This window comes from Aegilops tauschii, chromosome 7 (assembly GCF_002575655.3).
Source record: "Aegilops tauschii subsp. strangulata cultivar AL8/78 chromosome 7, Aet v6.0, whole genome shotgun sequence".
Taxonomy (NCBI): Eukaryota; Viridiplantae; Streptophyta; class Magnoliopsida; order Poales; family Poaceae; genus Aegilops; species Aegilops tauschii.
Window position 1 is genome coordinate 164017534 of NC_053041.3, and position 22816 is coordinate 164040349.

At 46.6% G+C, this 22816-nt stretch overlaps 2 protein-coding genes across 2 annotated transcripts; both read left to right on the forward strand.

The window, feature by feature from the left end:
- Positions 1–1739: 1739 nt before the first annotated feature.
- LOC109760287 (alanine--tRNA ligase, chloroplastic/mitochondrial) lies at positions 1740–8610 on the forward strand. Its single transcript, XM_020319112.4, has 11 exons — positions 1740–2298; positions 3179–3357; positions 4123–4201; positions 4638–4772; positions 4879–5028; positions 5110–5220; positions 5302–6222; positions 6752–7024; positions 7137–7346; positions 7835–7989; positions 8137–8610. Exons 1-11 carry the CDS (start codon positions 1900–1902, stop codon positions 8471–8473), a joined length of 2949 nt encoding a protein of 982 aa, XP_020174701.1. The 5' UTR covers positions 1740–1899; the 3' UTR covers positions 8474–8610.
- Positions 8611–9697: 1087 nt separating this feature from the next.
- Positions 9698–10689, forward strand: LOC109760288 (chlorophyll a-b binding protein, chloroplastic). Its single transcript, XM_020319113.3, has one exon. The coding sequence runs from the start codon at positions 9786–9788 to the stop codon at positions 10584–10586; it is 801 nt and encodes a 266-aa protein (XP_020174702.1). The 5' UTR covers positions 9698–9785; the 3' UTR covers positions 10587–10689.
- Positions 10690–22816: the final 12127 nt, after the last annotated feature.

A 22816-nucleotide genomic window follows, 5' to 3' on the forward strand; every position in this document is an offset into this window, starting at 1 on the left:
TGTGTGGGATCCGACAACCTAGTTGTTTATTCTTGGTAGCCTCTCTTACCGGGAAATGTCTCCTAGTGCTTCCACTGAGCCATGGTAGCTTGCTACTGCTCCGGAACACTTAGGCTGGCCGGCATGTGTCCTTCGTTCCTGTGTCTGTCCCTTCGGGGAAATGTCACGCGCTGTTCCTTTAAGTCCTTGTAGCTTGCTACGACTTGGGTTCATACGTTGATGACCGACACGTTCGTTGATGGGTCATGTATGCATGTCCCTGTAAGTTAGTGCCACTTTGGATTCACGACTAGTCATGTCGGCCCGGGTTCTTTGTCATATGGATGCTAGCGACACTATCATATACGTGAGCCAAAAGGCGCAAACGGTCCCGGGCCAGGTAAGGTGGCACCCGTGGGAATACCGTGCGTGAGGCCGCAAAGTGATATGATGTGTTACATGCTAGATTGGTGTGACTTAGGATCGGGGTCCTGACAAAAAGAGATTTGAGATCACAATAATGGTGTCTAGTGGCATTTTTGAGCATGTGTCTAACGGACCGATAGCATTTTTGAGCGGTTAAAATTCCTAGTCGCAAAACTGAGTAGTGGGACACAACCGATGGCATAAATGATAAAACCCCAAAAATGCCATCGCTAGAGTGGTCCAAGGTTTTGAAAAAATCGCTAGAGTGGTCCACATTTCTCTGAGAAAACAACATGCGAACTACTGGATCAAACTCGTCGCTCCGTTTCTGCCTGGAATTGCGTAATGAAGTTACTCACAACAAACCAGACCCTCCCGTCGTTGCTTCTAGAAGGTTTCTTAACAGCTACATCAACTCACTGTTATATATCAAGCAACACCCTGAAACTAACTTGAAGAAGGACAAGATGGTGGTGCAATACAAACAAGATCCTCGATGTCGTGTGCCCCGGGAACGACATGATCGCCCAGCTACTTCCCCTACTCACTGGAGCCGGCCTCTGTCGGGATGGAACAAACTAAACATTGACGGAGCATTTTGTGAGAAGGATGGAACGAAAGGAGCGGGCATGATTTTGAGGAATAATGAGGTAGCACCATCTTCCATCTTGCCGATTCCTTCATATTTGTTCAAGTGCCCTAGAAGCTGAAACGACGACATGTGCAGAGGGCGTTGCCGTTGCACTAGAGTGGAGTACATGGCCTTTTATCTTTGACTCGGACTGCAGTGTCATTATTGATATGTTACGCCATCGTGACTTGAACCGATCCCCGGTGGCCGTATTTGTCAAGGAATCGGAAAAACTGTTGCGTTCAAGTTGAGAACACCTACTTTTGCACGTATGTATAAATCAAAATTTTGTAGTTCATGCACTTGCCCAAATGAGAAAGACAACGTCTCGCACGACCATCTAGCTGAGGAACGGCCCGGATGAGAGGAATAGAAAAACTGTTATGTTCAAGCTGAGAACATATACTTTTGCATGTATGTAGAAATCAAAATTTCTGTAGTTCATACACTTGTCCAAATGGGAAAGACATCGTTTGGCACGGCCGTTTTGCTGAGGCATGGCCCGGATGAGATTGATCGGCTGTGCAGATCATCAGATTGTAATGACTTTTCTCAAAAAGAAAATCATATGGTAATGACAATTCTTGATGAATGAAACGCCATCTTTTCTTAAAAAAGAGTCCTGATCTTTTTTATTTTTTGAGAATAGCCATTAATCTGCTTTTTTTTTTAGGGTAGCCATTAATCTGCTTTTTTTTTTTGAGGGGTAGCCATTAATCTGCTGGGTGAGACAGAAAACCGAAGGAGAGATAAGGTTTGGGCCAGCCCAGCCACAGCCTCTCTCCCTCGCTCCCGAGCTCAGCTCGCCTCCCCTCCGTCTCACCTCGCCCCACCTCGCCTGCTCCTCCCACCCCGCCGTCCTCATGCTCCTCCCAATGCGCCGCCTCGCTTCTTCTCCTTCCCTCCCAGCCGTCTACCCACACATCTCCCCCGCGCGGCGCTCCCTTGGACTCCGGCGACAACATGGTCGAGGGGCGCCGGCAAGGAGGACGTCAGCGACGCCTGTGGTATGCTGCTCGGGTTCCCTGCCCGTAGCCAGTCAGTCGAGCCAATCCACAATGACCGGAGCGAATCCGGTGACGGTGGCGGGCACAGAGAGATCGTCGGAGTGGAGCGGGGACGCGATACGCCGGCGTTTCCTCGATTTCTACGCCGCCCGTGGCCACAAGATTCTTCCGAGCTCGTCTCTCGTGCCCGATGACCCCACCGTGTTCCTCACCATAGCTGGGATGCTTCAGTTCAAGCCTATATTTCTTGGCAAGGTGCGTCCGCATTATTAGAACATCGATTCCTGAAGTTTTAGTGGTTTCTGAGAAATTGGGGAATGTGGCGAACAAGGATAGTTTTCATTTTTCGTTTATAGTACTCCAGAAACACAGGAATAGAAAACACTTAACCAATTTCATGTCATGGCATATTGAACGCTACATGAACTAAAATCACAAGAATATGTAATAGAAGTTGTTTGGTTGCACCACATGAGAAATGTAGGAATTTCCTTGGAGTATTGGGTGTGTGACTAGTTGTCATAGACACAAAGCAAAATTTCAGTGGAAATTTATGCTTTGTACTTGCCTCCAAACTAGCGGGTAGGAAAATTTCTTGTGGTTTCCAGTCCCTCAAATCAAACAAGCTTTACATGAAAAATTCCTAAGGAGAATAGAATTCTCCAAAATTCCTACTCCCTCTTTCCATCTATATAGGGCCTAATGCGTTTTTCGAGGCTAACTTTGACCAAATATTAGAGCAATAATATATGACATGCAACTTACACAAAGCACACCGTTAAATTCGTGTGTGAAAGGAGCTTTCAATGATATAATTTTCACATTGTGCATGTCATGTACTATTAATCTTGTCAATAGTCAAAGGTGGTCTTAAAAAACACATTAGGCCCTATATAGATGGAAGGAGGGAGTACTAATCAAAGACGCCCTTATGTTTCAGTCCATTAGCACAATTCTTATCGTTATTTGTTGTCCATAACAATAGTGATGTCTGCAGTTCAATTCAATTTCTGAGTCGTTGCACTTTTAGTAGCAGGGAAGGAACTTCATTGTTGCTCCTAGATACACACACTATATTGCATTCTCTGCCTGTTTGATTTTACCACATGATGAAGTCCGTGTATTGTTACTTTAGGAACCTAGGCGTGTACCATGTGCCACCACCTCCCAGAAATGTATACGGACAAATGACATTGAGAATGTGGGACGCACATCCCGACATCAAACCTTCTTTGAGATGCTTGGGAACTTCAGCTTTGGCGATTACTTCAAGAAGGATGCAATCAAATGGGCATGGGAGCTGACAACCAAGGAGTATGAACAATTCCTTTATTCCGCATGCATCATGATATCCATGATGGTAAACTTTAAGCGGTTTATCTGGAAAATATTGCCATGTCTCTGCTTGTTATCATAGAGATGTTGTTCACACATTTCAAATCCATTATTATGCCGGATGTGATCTTTGTCACTTTGTGCTATGCATATACATTGTTATGTCAAGCTTCAGCTGTTCTTAAACTGCTCTTATATTACCTCAATGATGTTACTTCCATTTTAACTATCAGACAAGGCAAAGGAATCCACTTTACTCCACTGGGTTTTTATGGGTAATTATAGTCCCCTGAACTTTTTGGGTCCACTTAACCTCCTGAACTTCTTTTTGGTCTACTTAACTCCTGGAACTTATAATAATGGGTCACTTCACTGTTCACTCACTGACATCACATGTGGATGCTAATGCCATCTTCTACCTGCTTCACGCTCAATATCTGTTGAGTAGTCGGCCAGGCCCACCATGTTGTAGAAAATGATGTCAGCATGCATGTGTTGGAAAAATCATTCCAAAACCAGCCTGGGGGGAGGGTGTGTGAAATGATCTGGTATTAGAATTACAATAGTTTAAGACCGGGGGGGGGGGGGGGGGGATTTGTGTTACTTGAGGAGGAAAGTGGACTTTTTCCTTGATTCTGTGGAATCTTTAGAACATGCTATGAGGTGCCGCGCAACAGCATTCCTGCAATTCCTTTTCATGTTCTGCTAGTGCTAGCATTCATTTTGTTTGTGAAATTTGTTTAGGTATGGATTACCCCCAGAAAGATTGTGGATTAGTGTATTTGAAGATGACGACGAGGCATTCTCTATTTGGCTCAATGAGGTCAGTTATGTAAAACTGCATATTTCTGCAATTTTGCATACCTTCTCTGTTTGTTTGTTTGTTTGTTTGTTACTGCAGTGATAGATATATAGTACATTTAACCACATATCACTGCTAATTCTCATATTAATTTAACCCTGTGCATGGTTAAGAATTCACGAGATATATCTATAGACAAAAAACCTTTAAAATCCCCAGAAAAATATGCAAGTTTTCCATAACAACTCAGTTTTAGTAAAAAGAGAGTAGAGATTCTGTGTAATGAATTTGTGATTCTTCACTAGTTATTTGAAATGTCAAACTTGCACGTTTCTTTTGAGAGGTCTAGGGATCGTGTTTGGTATCATGGTACATGACACCTGAAAGATATAATGTTCTTCATTTGGTATTTTGGTAAGCTTATAGCAACGAATTTCTTCTTTCTTATTCTATCCAGGTTGGTGTACCAAAGGAACGGATAAAGAGGATGGGCGAGGATGATAATTTTTGGACTAGTGGTGCAACTGGACCTTGCGGACCATGTTCTGAAATGTATTATGATTTCCATCCTGAGAGAGGATCCTTGAATGCGGTATGTGAAGATTCTATGGCATCGATGGTAAAATGTTCAGTATTTTCTATTCTGTATGGAGTTCTCCAGTAACTGAAATTAGTGATGTTCATATAGTTGTGTGCAGGATTTGAATGATGATAGCCGATTTATCGAATTCTATAATCTTGTCTTCATGCAATACAACAAAAATGATGATGGATCTCTAGAACCATTGAAACAAAAGAACATTGATACAGGAATGGGGCTTGAGCGTATGGCGCGCATTCTTCAAAATGTAATGCTCGTCAATCCTTCAAATGGTCCATAACATTTTTTTGAGCTATAATCTAACTTTGCACAGTTGTCTATTATATAGGTTCCAAACAATTACGAGACAGACTTGATTTTCCCAATAATGGAAAAGGCAGCAAGCATGGCTCTAGTTTCCTACAGTAAAGCTGATAATGCTATGAGGACAAATCTTAAAGTAAATCAATCTGGATCTATTACTTGTTTCATGATAAATTAGTTGTATGGACATAACCTTTGGCATTTTCTATCTTGCTAGGTAATTGGTGATCACATGAGGGCAGTTGTTTATCTCATATCAGATGGGGTCATCCCCTCGAATATTGGGAGAGGATATGTTGTTCGAAGGCTTATAAGAAGGGTAGTCCGGACTGGTAGATTGATAGGTATGAGAGGTGATGGGCATGAGAACTCTGAAGGTGCATTTTTACCTTCTCTAGCTGAGACAGTAATCAGCCTTAGCAGTGAGATAGATCCAGATGTTGAATCAAGGCGGAAATCGATTCTTGGAGAACTTCAAAGGGAAGAGCTGCGATTTGTACAGACTCTGGGAAGAGGTGAAAAGTTATTAGATGAACTTCTGGATGAGGCATTAGGTAGTGCTGGTGATATTGGAGACAAGCCTTGCCTATCTGGAAAAGATGTATTTCTTTTATATGATACATATGGTTTCCCCATAGAGATTACAGCTGAAATAGCTAGCGAACGGGGTGTTACTATTGATATGAAGGGATTTGATATTGAAATGGAAAACCAAAGAAAACAATCTCAGGCTGCTCACAATGTTATCAAACTTTCTGTAGGAAATGAGACCGAGATTATCAAAAGTATCCCTGATACTGAATTTTTGGGGTATGAGTCCCTTTTCGCAACAGCTGTTGTTAAAGGTATTTTAATCAATGGAAACCCAGTAGAAAATGTTTCAGAAGGTACTGATGTGGAAATACTATTAGACCGAACACCGTTCTATGCTGAATCGGGTGGTCAAGTTGGAGATAATGGTTTCCTATATGTGTATGGAGAGGAAGGTGGAAAACAAAATGCAGTCATAGAAATCAAAGATGTCCAAAAATCCCTGGGGAACATCTTTGTTCACAAAGGCACAATTAAACAGGGGTCAGTCGAGGTTGGAAAGAAAATCGACGCTGCAGTTGATGGAAAACTGAGGCAGGGAGCCAAGGTATGAAAACTATGAATCTTTTTTCTTTCTTCTGTCTTCATGCATTTTATAAATAATTATATTTTGCTTCTGTTTTCATGCATTTTATGAATAATTAATTGTTCGGCCATCTGTGTGCTTTTGCTGGCCGGCATTTTAGACATTTGTAATAATTTTGTGAGCTTTCAACAAATATCATTTATGCACCTTTACTGGCTTTAAACAAGATACAAATATTGCTCAAGATAGTTATTTCGTTATGCTGGTGTCCTCTGATAGCTTAGCATACATTAACATAAAATGTCTGACTGTCTGCAAAGATGTTACTCGTAACTGGCATGAATATCAGTGAAAGGAAATGAGCTCTTTGTGACCTCAATTATCTAGTGTCTTCTCAGCATATGCTGGAACATGATGATATTACTGTTGCCTTGAAACAAAATGTTTGCCTCTAACAAATGCTCATTCAGGAAGTTACCGATTGCACCTTTTGCTACAGCACCTATCTATTTCCATTTCTTCTTTAACTTCTTTCTGTTTCCCTGTCTAGGCTCATCATACTGCTACACATCTACTACAGTCCGCTCTTAAAAGTGTCATTGGTTCAGAGACATCACAGGCCGGATCCCTTGTGGCTTTTGACCGTCTTCGATTTGACTTCAGTTTCCATCGGCCCCTTACAGAAAAAGAATTACTGGAAATTGAATCATTGGTGAACCAATGGATTAGCGACGCAACACATCTCGAGACAAATGTGATGGCATTGCAAGATGCGAAAAATGCTGGTGCCACTGCAATGTTTGGAGAAAAATACGGTGAACAGGTTGGTATTTATAAATCAAAACAAATGACACTGGAAATTAAGATATTACAGCAATATTTCTGCAAAGTCATATGACAGCAGGCGATGTTTAAATTTTTGTGAATTCTGCTAGGTTAGAGTTGTCGAGGTCCCTGGGGTGTCGATGGAACTGTGTGGTGGAACTCATGTCAGTAATACTGCGGAGATCCGTGGATTCAAGATAATCTCAGAACAGGGAATAGCTTCTGGAGTCAGAAGGATTGAGGCAGTTGCAGGTGATGCATTTGTTGAGTATGTTTGTTCACGGGACAACTACATGCGACACTTATGCTCTTCACTTAAGGTATGGTCCTACTCATCGTAGCGAATTTGCTCTTTTCCCCTGACATGTCATATTTTTCTCGATGACTTGAGTAGCTGAAATCTGTGCATCTGAGATCTTCATCTCTTGTTCAAATGAATTTGGCATTTCCCTTTTGAAGTGCATTGAAACCCACCTACATCAGGTACTAGTTGATCTGTTACAGATGCACATACTACATTCGTTACATGTGCAGATTTGACGAAACTTAAATGTAAAATAGGCAGGCACAAGCCTACTTAATTGTACGCACGTTTGTGCCAAACAGAAACAGTTATTTAGAAATCACTTGACTAAACACTTCATGCTTGTTACAAGCAATACCTTGTCCCATGTGGGTAGTGTGATTAGAGAGTGCAAGAGAGAGGTCTGTTGACCGTGCCATTCAAAACTTCCTTGCGTCTGCCATAGACATTTCAATTATTTCTCATGGAGCATGATATTTTAACTATTAACTTTTTTTTTTTCAGGTCAAAGCAGAAGATGTCAACAGCAGAGTAGAAACAATTGTTGAAGAACTAAGAACAGCGAGAAATGAAGCATCATCTCTACGCAGCAAAATCGCAGTGCTTAAAGCAGCATCCCTGGCAAGTAAAGCTGTACTCGTTGAACCTCATAATGTCAGGTAATTGCTGCAACTGTTGCCACCTGTATGCACCCTACTTACTGTACTGTCTATCTGGCGTTCACAAATATACAGTATTTTTGTGCTATTTATTATTAAACCATCACTTCACATTTGCAACCTCTTCTAAAAATCTGTGTTGTGTAGGATCCTAGTTGAGAACATGGGGGATGTGGATGCTGATGGGCTGAAAAGCGCAGCCGAGCATCTCGTGGGAACCCTCCAAGACCCAGCCGCGGTGATTTTAGGTTCAAGTCCAGGAGACGGTAAGGTGAGCCTGGTCGCTGCCTTCAGTCCTGGAGTCGTGAAATTGGGAGTGCAAGCAGGCAAGTTTGTGGGTGGGATAGCGAAACTTTGCGGCGGAGGTGGTGGCGGCAAACCGAACTTTGCGCAGGCTGGTGGTCGGAAGCCAGAGAACTTGCCGGATGCCCTAGAGAAGGCTAGAGCTGAAATTGTTGCAGCGCTATCTTCAAAAGCCAGCTGATCTTCGATAGAGCCATTTACACACATAGGAAATAGAGCATATATTCACAAACATATGTAAATTGTTGCCCCTTTCTGGGTTTATGTAAATCGTTCCTTCTGGCCACCAAGAGTGCAAGCAGACATTTTTTTTGGATCTTTCCTTTACTTCTTCCAAGTGGTATACGCACCGTGGCAAGTGAAGGTTCATTTTAATCATTTTGTAGCTGGTGGGACAACAGTTGCACTTGCACATATATGCTGGAGTACATAGGTTTGGGTCCAGTTTGCAACAAACAAATTGGGAAATGCAGGAATACAGAAACCATGAGATAAACATCTCATGTTTGTTGTTGCCGTAGGCTGTTTGGAAGCTTCGCAACTAAAATACATGAATTTGGGGGGATTTGATTTGCCATCTTTAGCTAACGAACGAAAGGGACAAAGCTATGGTGCTAGATCCCTGTTTCTTTTTCCTCTGTAATAAGGGTTGTGTCTGCCTAAAAGAACAGTCCTTGTTAATTGATCATTATCTTGTATTTTTCCATTTGGCTACTTGTTTATCAGGTAAAAAACTTAATATCGTATTTTTTTTCAAACATAGAAAAATGATAGGGATATCCAAAGAGTGCGTGGTAGTAGTATTTCTCTTTTGGTGTATTAGTAAGTTAGTCAGATTACAGAACAAATTGCACTTTTGAACACTATTGTGTCACGTTTTCACATTGCACTAATTCTTGGCACTTTGTTTTTATGGCACAGTGGTTTATACAAAGATATAACTATTTTCATGAGAAGTTTCCATGTCAAAGATTTACATTGTTTTCATGAGCATGAACACAAATGTTCAAGGTCAACCCCCACTTTTTCAATGCATGCCTTTCCTTTGTATGTCCAGACCATGCACATAACATCTATCACACGTTTGAATTATACACTTATTTTGCCATGACACCCTTTTCTTACCCATGGAAATAATTAATTATGCACTTCGGATCAGGTTAACATAGTTTTAGTCACAAAGCACAGATGCACTCTTTTTGCACAAATTTGTAGACCGATCTTAACTACATCAACACAACCCAATCACCTCTCTCTAGGGAGATTGCCAGCTATCCATAGCCACAAGTGTATCTGATCCTATTGAGACTCCCGCTGCACCAATGGCATCACAGCTACAGATCTCTTTCTAGGCGATCCCACGGTGGCCTCTGCTCGCTACACTGCGTTAAATAGCCCCTTCATTCTATTCTCTGCTCTCAAGCCATCTCACACTAAGCCTCTCCCTCAGTCCATCGGAGAACCTAAGGGACAGCTCCCGTCTTAGCAGCCCAATGGCAGCGGCCACCATGTCCCTCTCCTCCCCGGCCTTCGCCGGCAAGGCGGTGAAGAATGTGTCGTTGTCGGCCCTCTTCGGTGAGGCACGCGTCACCATGCGCAAGACTGCGGCAAAGGCAAAGCAAGTTGCTTCGAGCAGCCCGTGGTATGGTGCCGAACGCGTGCTCTACCTTGGCCCACTATCAGGTGAGCCGCCGAGCTATTTGACCGGTGAGTTCCCCGGTGACTACGGGTGGGACACCGCTGGACTATCGGCTGACCCCGAGACCTTCGCAAAGAACCGTGAGCTGGAGGTGATCCATTGCCGATGGGCCATGCTTGGTGCCCTTGGCTGTGTCTTCCCTGAGTTGCTCGCCCGCAATGGTGTTAAGTTTGGCGAGGCTGTTTGGTTCAAGGCTGGCTCCCAAATCTTCAGCGAGGGTGGCCTCGACTATCTCGGCAACCCCAGCCTCGTCCACGCGCAAAGCATCCTGGCCATTTGGGCTTGCCAAGTTGTGCTCATGGGTGCCGTTGAGGGGTTTCGCATTGCCGGTGGCCCACTTGGCGAGATCGTTGACCCACTTTACCCTGGAGGCAGCTTTGACCCGCTCGGCCTAGCCGACGACCCTGAGGCGTTCGCGGAGCTCAAGGTGAAGGAGATCAAGAACGGCCGCCTTGCCATGTTCTCCATGTTTGGCTTCTTTGTGCAGGCCATCGTCACCGGCAAAGGCCCACTAGAGAACCTTGCTGACCATATCACTGATCCCGTCAACAACAATGCATGGGCATTTGCCACCAACTTCGTGCCCGGCAAGTAAGACACCTACTAGGGCTGAGTTGAGAGCTGGCGGGGTGGTCTGATATGTACTACCATCATGTAAATTACAAGAATCCGTGCAAAAGCATTGTTTGATTTGTCAACATTCATTCTCATGTCCTGTATTTAGCTACTTGTTGTGGTTGCACTCTACTTCACTAGACAACGACTTGTGCACTGGTAATGTCGGCCATCAGTAAATATGTGGTGCTCAAATTTGGTATATGGTTGGGAGCTTATTTAGGTACGGTCAAAATACTTGCCAAGTGACAACCAATAGGAATAACCTCAACGTGGGGCGCTGAAATTTGATCCAACAAGCACTAAAAAAGAAGACACATCCGTAACATTTTGGGCCGAACGAATTTTTTTTCTGTCATACATATGACACTTCTATGACGATAATTGTGACAAAACCCGATATCATCATAGATGTGGTAAAAATCATGACAGAAAATAGGCTTTTCGTCCTGGGCGGGCCGGAGACGCAGCTGCATGACATTCTTTGGGCCGTCCATGACGGAAAAAACCGTGGTAGAAGCGAGGGGGAGGAAAATTTCAGGGAGTTCCCGGTTACGGTGGGAGGTCGGGGGCCGAGCGATGCGGGTTTCTCTCGTACACGTACGCGCGTGTGTGCGAGGCGTTGGCTCTAACTGAACCCGAGCGAGGCGTTGGGCTCTAACTGAACCCGAGCGATTGCACTGCAGGCTACGCGTTACTGAACCCGAGCGATCGATCGATGGCTGCTAACTGAACCCGATCGAGCGATTTCTTCGCTACTGCTGCTAACTGAAGCCGATCGATTGGATGAACAGTGAGCGTTGCGCGCGCGGGGGGGGGGGGAGCGGTGCCGTTGCCTCTGGATGAACAAGACCCCGTGGTGTGGAGGGCTGGATGAACAGTAGACGGTGGAGGGGTGCCCGTGGAGGGGTGGTTGAACAGGACCCCGTGGTGTGGAGGGCTGGATGAACAGTAGACGGTGGAGGGGTGCCCGTGGAGGGGTGGTTGAACAGTAGCCGGTGGAGTAGCGCGCGGTGGAGGCTGGATGAACAGGAGCCCGTGGAGGCTGGAGGAGGTCGACGGTAGCCCGTGGAGGCTGGAGGAGGTCGACGGTGGAGATGAACAGTATCTCGTGGAGTCCCGTTTTGCGTTACGCCACACCCCTCCCTATGAACAGGACCCCCGTTTCGACCGTAGGAGGTCCGTTTCGTCCGTTTTGCGGTACGCCACACCCCTCCCGATCAACAGGACCCTTGTTTCGACCGTAGGAGGTCCGTTTCGTCCGTTTTGCGGTACGCCACACCCCTCCCGATCAACAGGACCCCCGTTTCGACCGTAGGAGGTCCGTTTCCTCTGTTTTGCGGTACGCCACATCCTTCCCGATCAACAGGACCCCCGTTTCGACCGTAGGAGGTCCGTTTCCTCCGTTTTGCGGTACGCCACACCCCTCCCGATCAACAGGACCCCGTTCCGAACTTAGGAGGTCCGTTTCCTCCGTTTTGCGGTACGTCAGGCCTCGTTTCCATCGCCTGTTCCGTCCAAGCCCTCCCGATGAACACGACCACGCATTCCGTTCCGACCCAGCCGGTTGGCTCCCACGCGTTCCGTTGCCTCCCGATGAACACGACGCATTCCGTTGCCTCCCCATGAACACGACGCATTCCGTTGCCTCCCCATGAACACGACGACGACGCTGTTTCTCCGTTCCGACCCAGCCATGTACACGAGCCCTGGCCGTACGTATGCGTGAGTAGGCGTTCGAGACCCCGCCCGTATGTACACATACGTGGCCGTATTTTCTTTCTTGCACCCTGGCCGCTGTACGTACGTGTACATGCTACGTGCGCGCCTCTACTACGACACGTACGCGCCTCTACTACGACACGTGCGCGCCTCTACATCCACCAGTATATATGTACGTACACGTTCGCGACCAGAATGACAACGCTACGTACGCTTCGACCAGGTGGGTCCCGACTGTCAGACACTTCCTTGCGTGCGAAGATGTAGCTGGTGGGTCCCAGCAGTCAGGGGGCGAATCGTTTTTTTTTGCCCGGACGCACTTCCTTGCGTGCGAAGATGTAGCTGGTGGGTCCCAGCAGTCAGGGGGGCGAATCGTTTTTTTTTGCCCGGACGCACTTCCTTGCGTGCGAAGATGTAGCTGGTGGGTCCCAGCAGTCAGGGGGAAAAGTTTTTTTCGCGAAATACGGTGGCCCGCCCGGTGGGTCCCCGCTGTCAGGTGGAGGAATCATTATTTTGCGCGTAATAAGGAGGCACTTCCTTGCTGCGGCCGTGGACCCAGCTGTCAGCCTCTCCACGTACAGTCCACGTCCGATGGAAGTCGTTCCTTGACCACGTTGACCACGCCACGCCGAGAGCACCACGGCGGTGGACGACGGCGAGGACTAGGAAGGGGACGACTCGGAGTCGGGGAAGACGCAGCAGTGGATGCCCACGCGAAGAGGAGTACGAGGGTTCACTGGTTCGGCTGCGGTGTGAGGCCGCTGTCGCCGCAGAATAACAGGGGGTGTGGGTGAGTAGAGGGATGGCCTGGCCAGCGGTGGGAGTAGTAGGGGGCGGTGAGGCCTCCGCGGCATCACAGCCGGCCACGGGAGGCAGGAGCACGCGGCACGACCGGCGCTGGTTTGGGCAGCTGGAGCAAGAAGACCAGAGGTTGAAGAAGCACTATGGCCGTTGGATGAACATCGTACGGTAACAGGAGCTAGAATTGTTCATATTGACTAAGTTGACAAAGCCCTCCATCCCCGTCAACTTGGTAGGCCCACAAGTCAGCCTCCCACTATGCTGGGTTCCAGCTGGCAGGGGGAGTATTCATTTTTTTGTGCGTAATAAGGAGGCACTTCCTTGCGTGCGAAGATAGCTGGTGGGTCCGACATGTCAGCGGGGGGCACGTTATTTCGCGAAATACAGAGGCCCTTCCGGTGGGTCCCAGATGTCAGGTGGAGGAATCATTATTTTGCGCGTAATAAGGAGGCATTTCCTTGTGTGCGGCCATGGACCCAGCTGTCAGCCTCTCCACGCACAGTCTACTTCCGATGGTGTCGTTCGTTGACCACGTTGACCACGCCGCGCCGAGCGCATCCAAGGTGGTGGACGACGGCGAGGCCCCGGACAGCAACGAGCCGGAGATGGGAAGACGTGGGAGTAGAGTCGCAGACGGAGAGGTGTACGAGGGTTAACTGGTTCTAGTGCGGTGTGGTTCGGCAGTCGGTGGAGAAGAACAGGAGGTGTGGAGGGGTGGAGGGATGGCCTGGCCAACGGTGGAGTAGCGCTTCATAGCAAAGCGTGCTAAGCAGAGCTGCTAGCAGCAGGAGGCGGGAGGTGGTCCCGGCGGCGCTGGAGGAAGAAGACGAGAGATTGAAGATGGATGCCGGTCGTTGGATGTAAATCCAACGGCTAACATGTCAGAATCATTTGTTGACTTAATTGACAATGACTTGCGTTGGCTTCGACCTATTAGCCCACATTTCAGCCTCCAAAAATGTGGCACGTATTCAACCCATTTTTTTAGAATTTACAGTCTTTTTTTTGCGCGGTAGAATTTACAGTCAATTTGATCTTTTTTTAAATTACAGCCATTAGCTGGGCTGGGTGAACAAATAATGTAGCGTCCATGTGGCCCGTTTATTTTATTTCCTAAAAAATTACAGGCCATTTGCACTTTCTCGAAATACACGATTTTGCTGGGCTGATTCTAATTATAATGTTGGGTTGGGCCAGCAATGTTATCAAAAAATAAAAAAGGGCTGAGCATTTTATTATAAATATATTTAAATAATAAATGATATTATTACACTCGGCCTTAAATCTTACCAAGCTTTTGTACACAATCACTAGGATTTTCGTGCCAAAACAATCCAGGATTTTATTTGTTAAGAAATTATTTTTATAAGTTAATAAGATGTGGGATATTGTTTTCTTACATATGTAAGTATCTGCTAAATATATGATGACAATAAAAATAATATATAATAACATATAAAATAATTTAAATATATATAATATAGTTAGAAGGGAAACATAAGTTGGACCTGGCGTTCCTATTCTTATATAGAAAAATAGAACGGACCTCTGCGTTTTCTATAAAAAAATACATAAATTGGCTGCCAAAAATAAAACCTCGGATGGGAGGTCCATAGGCCGGTCGATACATGACGGCCCTAAGAAAATACAAACAGGCCTATGGACCTCCCATCCGAGGTCGTGGGCTGCGCATGTTAAAAATGAAAGCCTAGACGGGGCAACCCAAAACCACGTCCAACACTTGCCAAAACTTCGTCCCTCATTTTCTCTGTGTTTCGCACACTCGACATTGTGTGGGCATTTTGACTGTGCATCATATGAAGATGTGCTATGCATGAATGTTGATCAGCATGATGTTAACTGGCTGGTAGTTCCATTTTCGACCATGAATAAAACTTCCAACATGATGTTAACCCTGTTTGAAAAGGCCGTGTTAATATAAATGCTCTGCCTCTGAAAGTTGCAGTTTCTTATCTGAAACTGAACTTGCAGTTTCTTATCTGAAACTGAAACTTGCAGTTTTTTCTCTGAGAATCACATTGTCTGCACTTTTATACTCCTATGAAACTACATTTCATTTTTCTAAGTGCTAAAAATAGATCTCTAGAATTCATAAACTACTTCATATGCTCAATACTGCAAATCTGAAATTCAAAAGACATTCATATCTGAAAGTACTCTCAAAATACACAACACAAAACACAATTCACAACCTGCAAATACTGACAACCCTAAGCTCCTCCTGACAATTCACAACCTGCCCGACTATTGGGCTGGGGGGGCAGCCCCCTCCTATTCCTCGGCGGCAGACAGCCGCCCCGTGAGACGATGTGAACAGTGAGGGAGACGATGGCGGGGAAGCGTCGTCGGGCCAACTGCTTTTCTCCTCTTGCAGTTGGGTTCGGTCGACGAAGACTCCACCGACTCGCTCTGGCAGGACACCCTCACAAACGGCACCCTGTAGATGCTCGATCCTTCAATCTCTGGTGGATGCTCCATCTGGGATCGATACTCCCACCACCGCTCCCTCATGATCGGATTCGGTGAATCTGTTTGCTCCATGGCCCAGAGGAGCAGCTCTATGTACTCCGGCGCGACTCCCTCCGGGAGTATCGCCGCCTTTTCGCTCTGTTACAGATATTTGGCCATGGATGTCGCCGTCGCCGCTAGTTGGTCCTTGTTGTCAAACCAAGACTGTATCTCCAACATCCTAGCTAGCTTCACAGGGTCGCCGTCTGCGATCCTCACGTATCGGTTGTACTCCTCCATTGATCTACTTCTCCACAGCACCTTCACTCGCCATCGGTGGTTTTTGAATGGAAGAGGAGAGGAGCAGCGCTGGTTTTGGATTAGAACAGGAGAGGAGCGACGCTTGTTTTGGACTAGAACTGGAGAGGAGGGGCGGTGGTTTTGAAATGGAAGAGGAGAGGAGCGGCGCTGCATTTAGATTGGAACAGGAGAGGAGCGGCGATGGTTTAAGAGGAGAAGAGCGGAAGAGCGGCGCTGGTCTTGGAAGTATTTTTTTGTTGTTTTGCGTATTTTGGGTCAAAGTTTGACCACGTACTGTATTTGACAAGCAAAATGTGAATGCATGTCACCAAAAATTGTATCGTTTGGTTCGTATCTGAATGTACTTTCAAATTATATTATTTTTGCAACGTATAACATATATTTTATGTGCGAAATCATGGTCAATTATGACCGAGAATAAAAGGGAGACTAGTTAATGTGGGGTCGCTTTCTTAATTGAAGGGTAAATTGATTTTGATTTTGATCCAGTCACAGCGCGCCGGCCCTCTCGTCCAATCCTAAATCGCTGCCACACGCTCCTCTCCCTCTTCTCCATTGCAAAACCACCTCCTCTCCTCTCCATCATCTCCATTCCAAAACCACCGTCTCGCCTCTCCCTCTTCTGATCTTCTCCATTGCAAAACCACCTCCTCTCCTCTCCATCATCTCCATTCCAAAACACCGTCTCGCCTCTCCCTCTTCTGATCTTCTCCATTGCAAAACCACCTCCTCTCCATCATCTCCATTCCAAAACCACCGTCTCGCCTCTCCCTCTTCTCTATTGCAAGACCACCGTCTCTCCTCCCATCTTTCAAAGCTAGCACCGAACCACTCAGAAGGACATCTATGGAGAGAATGCAACAGCGAATCAGGCAGATCGCCGGCGGCGACCAGGCAAAGTTAGCCAGGTTGAAGGAGATCCTTAGTTGGTTTGACAATGAGTGGGAGATTTCGAGGATGGTGCGGGCCATGTGGCAATGTATGCGAAAGAGCGAGACGGCGGCAATGAGGGCGGCGATGTACATGTACTCCTCGGCGGCAGTCACGCCGCAGTCCTCCGAGTTCATTGAGTATCTCCTCTGGGCGATGGAGCAGACATATTCGCCCGAGGCGACAGTCAGGCGGAGGTGGTGGGCGTACAGGTCGAAGGTCGAGCACCCAGAGGATAACGAATCGATCGAGTATGGTGTGCCGTTCGTGAGGGTGCAGAGCCAGCCGGAGCCACAGGAGTATTCGTTCTCCCACCGCAAGAGGAGGCCGGATGGCGCGACGTCGCTTCCCCGCCGTTCTCCACGGTTCCCTCGATGCTCGCCTCGTTTCAACGGCGGCGGTAGGGTTTAAGGTAAGCTTCGCACTAACCTAATCTTCCACCTGCTCATGCTTACAATCAGTGTGACAACTAATGAAAATCATGCTTACAATCAGTCTCCGAGTACTACGCCAATCACCCTAAAATAGCTCTGGACCTTTGGGTCAAAGTTGTGACACAGTGTACAAATAAAGAAAAATAGATTGGTGCTTCTTTCAGAAAAGAGTACTCCCTAGAAAACTGCCAATATAAGCTACTAGTATTTGGTTAGATGATTTGCTGCCGACAAAGATCCGTCCACAGAGAGCGCCACACATCCCACTGGTGGTGGTGGATGCCAATGCGTGCATGCAGCATGGTTGGTGTCGGTAATTTTTACTTGGCACACCTCGCACTCTGCATATATGCCGGTTCCATACGTACATTTGTGCAGTTCCACCAAAATGCAGCTGAATAACCCTGTTTGCACATATAATGAAAAAGCGTGATTACATTATAGTGGCACTAGTTGATCAAACACACAAAATAAATAGAAGAAAATATTGCGATAGTATCATAGTATGCCATGCTGCGAGGGCGAGATGGGCCCTGCGACGCCTCATACGGTACGCCTCATATTGGACATCGTCCCAAGTCTCCCAGATACACCTTCTGCCAGTGATGAACATCAGTGTACAGCGGTAGTACAAGGAGGCGCCTTGAGACATTCAAATCTCTATTTTTGTACATATCAACTAAAATTAAGCACCCCAGTTTGCAGAAACGCTTAAACATTAACAATTGGACTAGTTGATGAAACATACATTAACAAAGAGAAGCACTTTCTTTATCTACATTGGAAATGAAATGATAGAGATGACACTCGCTCTATGTTAACTGTATTATTACTTCATTTTATCAGTGACACTAGGGTCGAGCAGGTGGCAAACGAGGTGTACCATGCGTCGCAAGGCTGGAGGCCGGGGGTGCTTAGACTGGGATGCTGAAGCTGGCTCTTTCAGTCACCAACATGGATGATTCAATTCATGGGACCTTTTGGTGCAGTTCACCTAAAATGAAGCAATGTCCCGTGAGCTAGCAGCTTCTTCTTCAATTTTTTTTAAGAAAAGGGCTCCAGCCCCTGTTCCATTTCCATCAGAAAACGAAACCCGCAGAGCTTCTTCTTCATTAGTTGCAATACAATTGAGCAACATCAAGGTTGGTTGTGAAGCTCTTGGAATGCTCAACTATAATTTGGATATCATTTGTGCAGTTCAACTAAGATCGAGCGTGAAATGTATATCTCTGTTTGCACAAAAAAGGTGGAAAGGAGGGTGACTAACAAGTGATGAAACATGCATCAAATGAAAAGAAGCATGTTCCTTATCTGAATGGAAATCCTACAAGGACAGTAGCAATTTCTAAAGCACTGGCATTGCTAGATATTAGTGTGGGCATTAGGATTAACTATGACAACTGTTAAATACGACATTACTTTGGGCACGGGAGAGTAGGCGGACCAGGACAGTTGCATTTCTAACGAAAAGAACCAACTTATCTTAATGGGAAATTTTAGCAGGACATGTAAAGAAGTGCCATTGATTCATATTACTGGAGGCATTACATTGAAAACAACATTGGTTTAACGTGTCCTTACTTTTAACAGTGCGACTGCTACATTTTACCAGTGGCATTACATATGAGTGGCTCGGGGCAACAAACATCAGAACAGGATATCTGGGTTGGTCCCATTTTTGTTCGGTATAGCCACCTTATACTGTGTGAGGCTAGCAAATCTAGTGCTGGACTTACTCTGTTGACTTGTCCCCCAGTCCCCAGTTTCTTTCCCTTTTCAACCAATAGATCGGGTTTATATTGAGTTTGTACTGTGTTTCCCTTTATTTCCCTATTAGACCTAGAGACCAGTTGGATAGCCAGTCTCTGCTACTTTTCGCCCCCATTATTTCCTCTTTCGACCAAGTCCTAGATTCAGGTAACAAATCCTCCCCCACCCCCACCCCCTTTCTTCCTTGTTTGAACCAAGTAGTACTAGATTCGAGTGCATGAACTAGTTTTACCTCTTAAACGTAAAAAAATTAGGTGGTTTTCGAACAGCCGATCGATCCTATCTACGAGGGGGCCTGAGAAATAGTAAAAGATACAAATGCAGCGACGTCAGGAGCTTGGGAAGTAGAGCAAGGCCGGTTTCGAAGGAAGTTATACCTGATGGTCGCCGGGATGTCGCTAGGTGGGCGGCGGGAGGCCGGATCTGCCCACACTACGACAGCGAGGAAGAAGGGGTCGGAGGCCCTCCCTCAACAGCGGTGCTTGGGAGAGAACGACAAGGCAGGCTGATCGGGACGCGCCCAACAGTGGGTAAGAGCCGTCGCCGAGGACGACCGCGTGAACATTGCACCTTCTCACCTTCCCCAGCGGAGAGGATCCGGCTGGATCTGTGACCAGCGGTGAGCAGAGAGAGAGAGTGTGGCCACCGCTGTCGTGTTTAGATCTGGAGAGGCCGAGACAGTGTGAAGAGAGCAACACTAGCAAGCAAGCGCGGAGACTCCTGCCTATATAGTGGAGTAGTACTAGTTTTCTTTTGTCTACCGGAGCCGGCTTGACCTCGTCAATGACTGTCGAGAAGTCTTCATGCACGTGGCCCGGAGGCGCAGTTGTCGTCATTTTGATCTGAAGCGCCAGATTATAACATATAACACGAAAAAATGCCACATGACAAGAAATCATAACCTCACTGCCCAAAGGAGACAACATGAATCCCGACAGACAAACTAGACGAGGAACAAAGCTCAAATTAAAGACAAACTCGTAGAAAAGGGGTCCGTCGATAGATGTCCTAATTAACATAGCCGCCTTGACCTAGATGGCAGCCGAGTAGTTACTGTTCGTGCATGTGCCCCCAATGACTAGCCCAACTCAGTTGTCACTGTTTAACCCTCGCAGTGATCCGAAGCACATGACACCTAATTTTGCGAGATGACAAGAAACCTTTTTTTAGATTTCTCACCACAACTACAGCCATGTACAACACAGCCTGCACGATATGTAGACGATAGCCAATCCAGGCGTGTCTGCTGGAGTCTGGTCACATGCATGGACGAACTGATCTTCCGTGTCTTGCAGGGATCGTCCAGGCACCAACGTAGTACAACACTTCTCTAGTACTATCGCTCGTCTCCCTCTTCTATTAAGTCACCCGACTTGCGGGGCCGGGGAGTGTGCCTATGGTCAGTTCTCAATTGCCGTCCCACATGTGTGTGCAAACACAATATGACGCGCGTTCCATTCGGAGAGCAGCGTGCCAGACCGACCGACCGTCTGGGGTGCGACGCGAACGCGACGGGCGTGCTGTATACTCCGTACATGTGTACCGCCATTTTCTAGACGCTTTGCTCCATGGCGCGGGCGCAATCCATGGATACAAAATTAGTATACTGTATACTATTTAAAAGTCGAGGGCGGGGCTTTTCCTGCGCGGTAGGCGGCGGGGCAGTTCCGCCTAGTCGGTTCGACAGAGACGCGAGAAGACGAGGGAGTAGGCTGTTGCAAACGTAGGGCTGTGTGATTTGACAGCGAGTTACTGCTGGACATGTGGGGCCCCGTGATTTGACTTGCCATTATCATTTTAACTGCGGCGCTACGACCGGCGTGAGTCTCCCGATTCCTGACCACCTCCATACAGGCGCCTCTCCCAATGCTCCACCATGTAGTAGAGGCTGGCTCTTGCATGAGAGCCCACTTCTCCACTTTTTCCTTGCCTCTCTTTCCTCCACATATGCAAAAATGCCATGTAAAGCGCACTATTGTACTTACTTTTACTTGCTCCTACAGGTGCTTAAGCTTGCCACATAGGCATAAAGTCTGATGTGGCAAGTTAATCAAGAAGAGAGAGACTAGTTTGGTGACCCAAGGAAGAAATGGTGCTAAGCGCTTGTACCTAGGTGAAAAGACAATTTTGAGTCTATAGCTAATTAAATGAAGCAAACTTAGCAACACCATTTCATTGGAAGAGGTCACTCCTTGGCAAATGCAATAAATACTAGTACTCCCTGTGTCCCATAATATAAGAACGTTTTTGACACTACACTAGTGTCAAAAACATTCTTATATTATGGGACGGAGGGAGTACGAAGAAAAAGATAGAGAGGAGTAAACAAAATACACTTATAGCCAACCTTGTTGTAGTATGAGTGACTAAGTGATGACTATGTATGACATGCCAACATCAGATAGCCTAACGCACCGTGTTAAATCTCCAAGGGCGCGAGCGACGCGACGGTCGTGGTAGGCGCGACCATGATACGGGCTGCTGGTAGCCCTTAGATCTGAGATGAAACGGTCGCATGCTAAGTTGCTGAAAATTTGCAGAATAACCCTCCAGGATAGGATATTCACCCATAGGTCTAGAATCACGCCATGCAACCGTTCGATCTCAGATCCAAGGGCCCTCGGAAGCCCGTATCATGGGAGAATGGAAAGCCACTACCCTGCCGTTTGCACGCTCGCAGTTCGCTCCTACTCGTCCCCGCACGTCCTTCAATACTACGGTGGTTCGCTCCTAGTTGTCCCATCCATTCACATTACGGCAGTTCCACTAATCCTAACCCTCCTCCCAAATCCATGGCGTCCCAAATCTCCACGATCGGCGGTGAGTACAAGGTTAGAACCATCACCAGCGATGAGTTCGACGTCATCTACACCCGTTCTTCCGCGACGGTGAAAGGATGCCTTTCTCGCTTCAGACGCATGTTCAAAGACTCAGATGATGAGTGGGTCGTTGGGCTAGATGTTGAGTACACCACAGTCCTGGGACGAGAGAAGGATCTAAAGGACGAAGAGAGGAAGAAGCCTGCCGTGATCCAGGTTTGCGTGCATGACTTATGCTTGGTCTACCACATATGCCATGCCGACGTTGAGTGCCAGGATTTTAAGGACTTCCTCGAGAGCAACCTATTCAAATTCGTTACTGTAGACTTTGGTAACGACAAAGAAGTCCTGCGTCAGATAGGCCTCGTTGTAGGCAACACCTTCGACCTCCAGAAGAATCGGCTGGTGTCCTCTCGTCAGCCTTCAATGCTGACCCTGGCAGGAGCCATGGTTCATCCTTCGTACGGTAAACTGGAGAAACCTCCATACACGTTTCATCGTCATGCATGGCAGCGGAATGTACTAGATAGACCACATCCACTACGCTGCAATGGATGGCTACCTTTGCTTCAATATCTACAAGGGTTGGATGAAGAGCAACAGCCAAGTGTGCGGTTCAAGCAAAGAAGTATCGGCCAAGAGGAAGAGGGACAAGGACGAAGTCGAGGACATGGACGAGGACTCCGAGTAAGGTGGCAGTGTCGTTGCTCATGGTGGTTCTAATGCAGTGTCTACCGGAATAGTTGCAAAGTTTAATTTCAGGTGTGCTTAATTTAATTTGAGGGGTGTGTTGTGCTGAGCCCCCAGCAGAACTATGTTATGTTTCTTCTCGTTACTTTAACTCTTCAGTACGTACATACTAGTATTTCTTACATTTCATCTTTTAGTTGGTATAGTACTACCACTCGTTTCTTCACATTATATACGTACAATATATATGGCCA

Bases quoted from the DNA above. Each gene is read 5' to 3' on its own strand.
- LOC109760288 (XM_020319113.3), top strand. From the start codon at position 9,786: ATGGCAGCGGCCACCATGTCCCTCTCCTCCCCGGCCTTCGCCGGCAAG.
- LOC109760287 (XM_020319112.4), top strand. From the start codon at position 1,900: ATGCTCCTCCCAATGCGCCGCCTCGCTTCTTCTCCTTCCCTCCCAGCC. The intron at 2,299-3,178 runs GTGCGTCCGCAT...TTGTTACTTTAG, and splicing joins AGCCTATATTTCTTGGCAAG to GAACCTAGGCGTGTACCATG. The intron at 4,202-4,637 runs GTCAGTTATGTA...TATTCTATCCAG, and splicing joins TCTCTATTTGGCTCAATGAG to GTTGGTGTACCAAAGGAACG.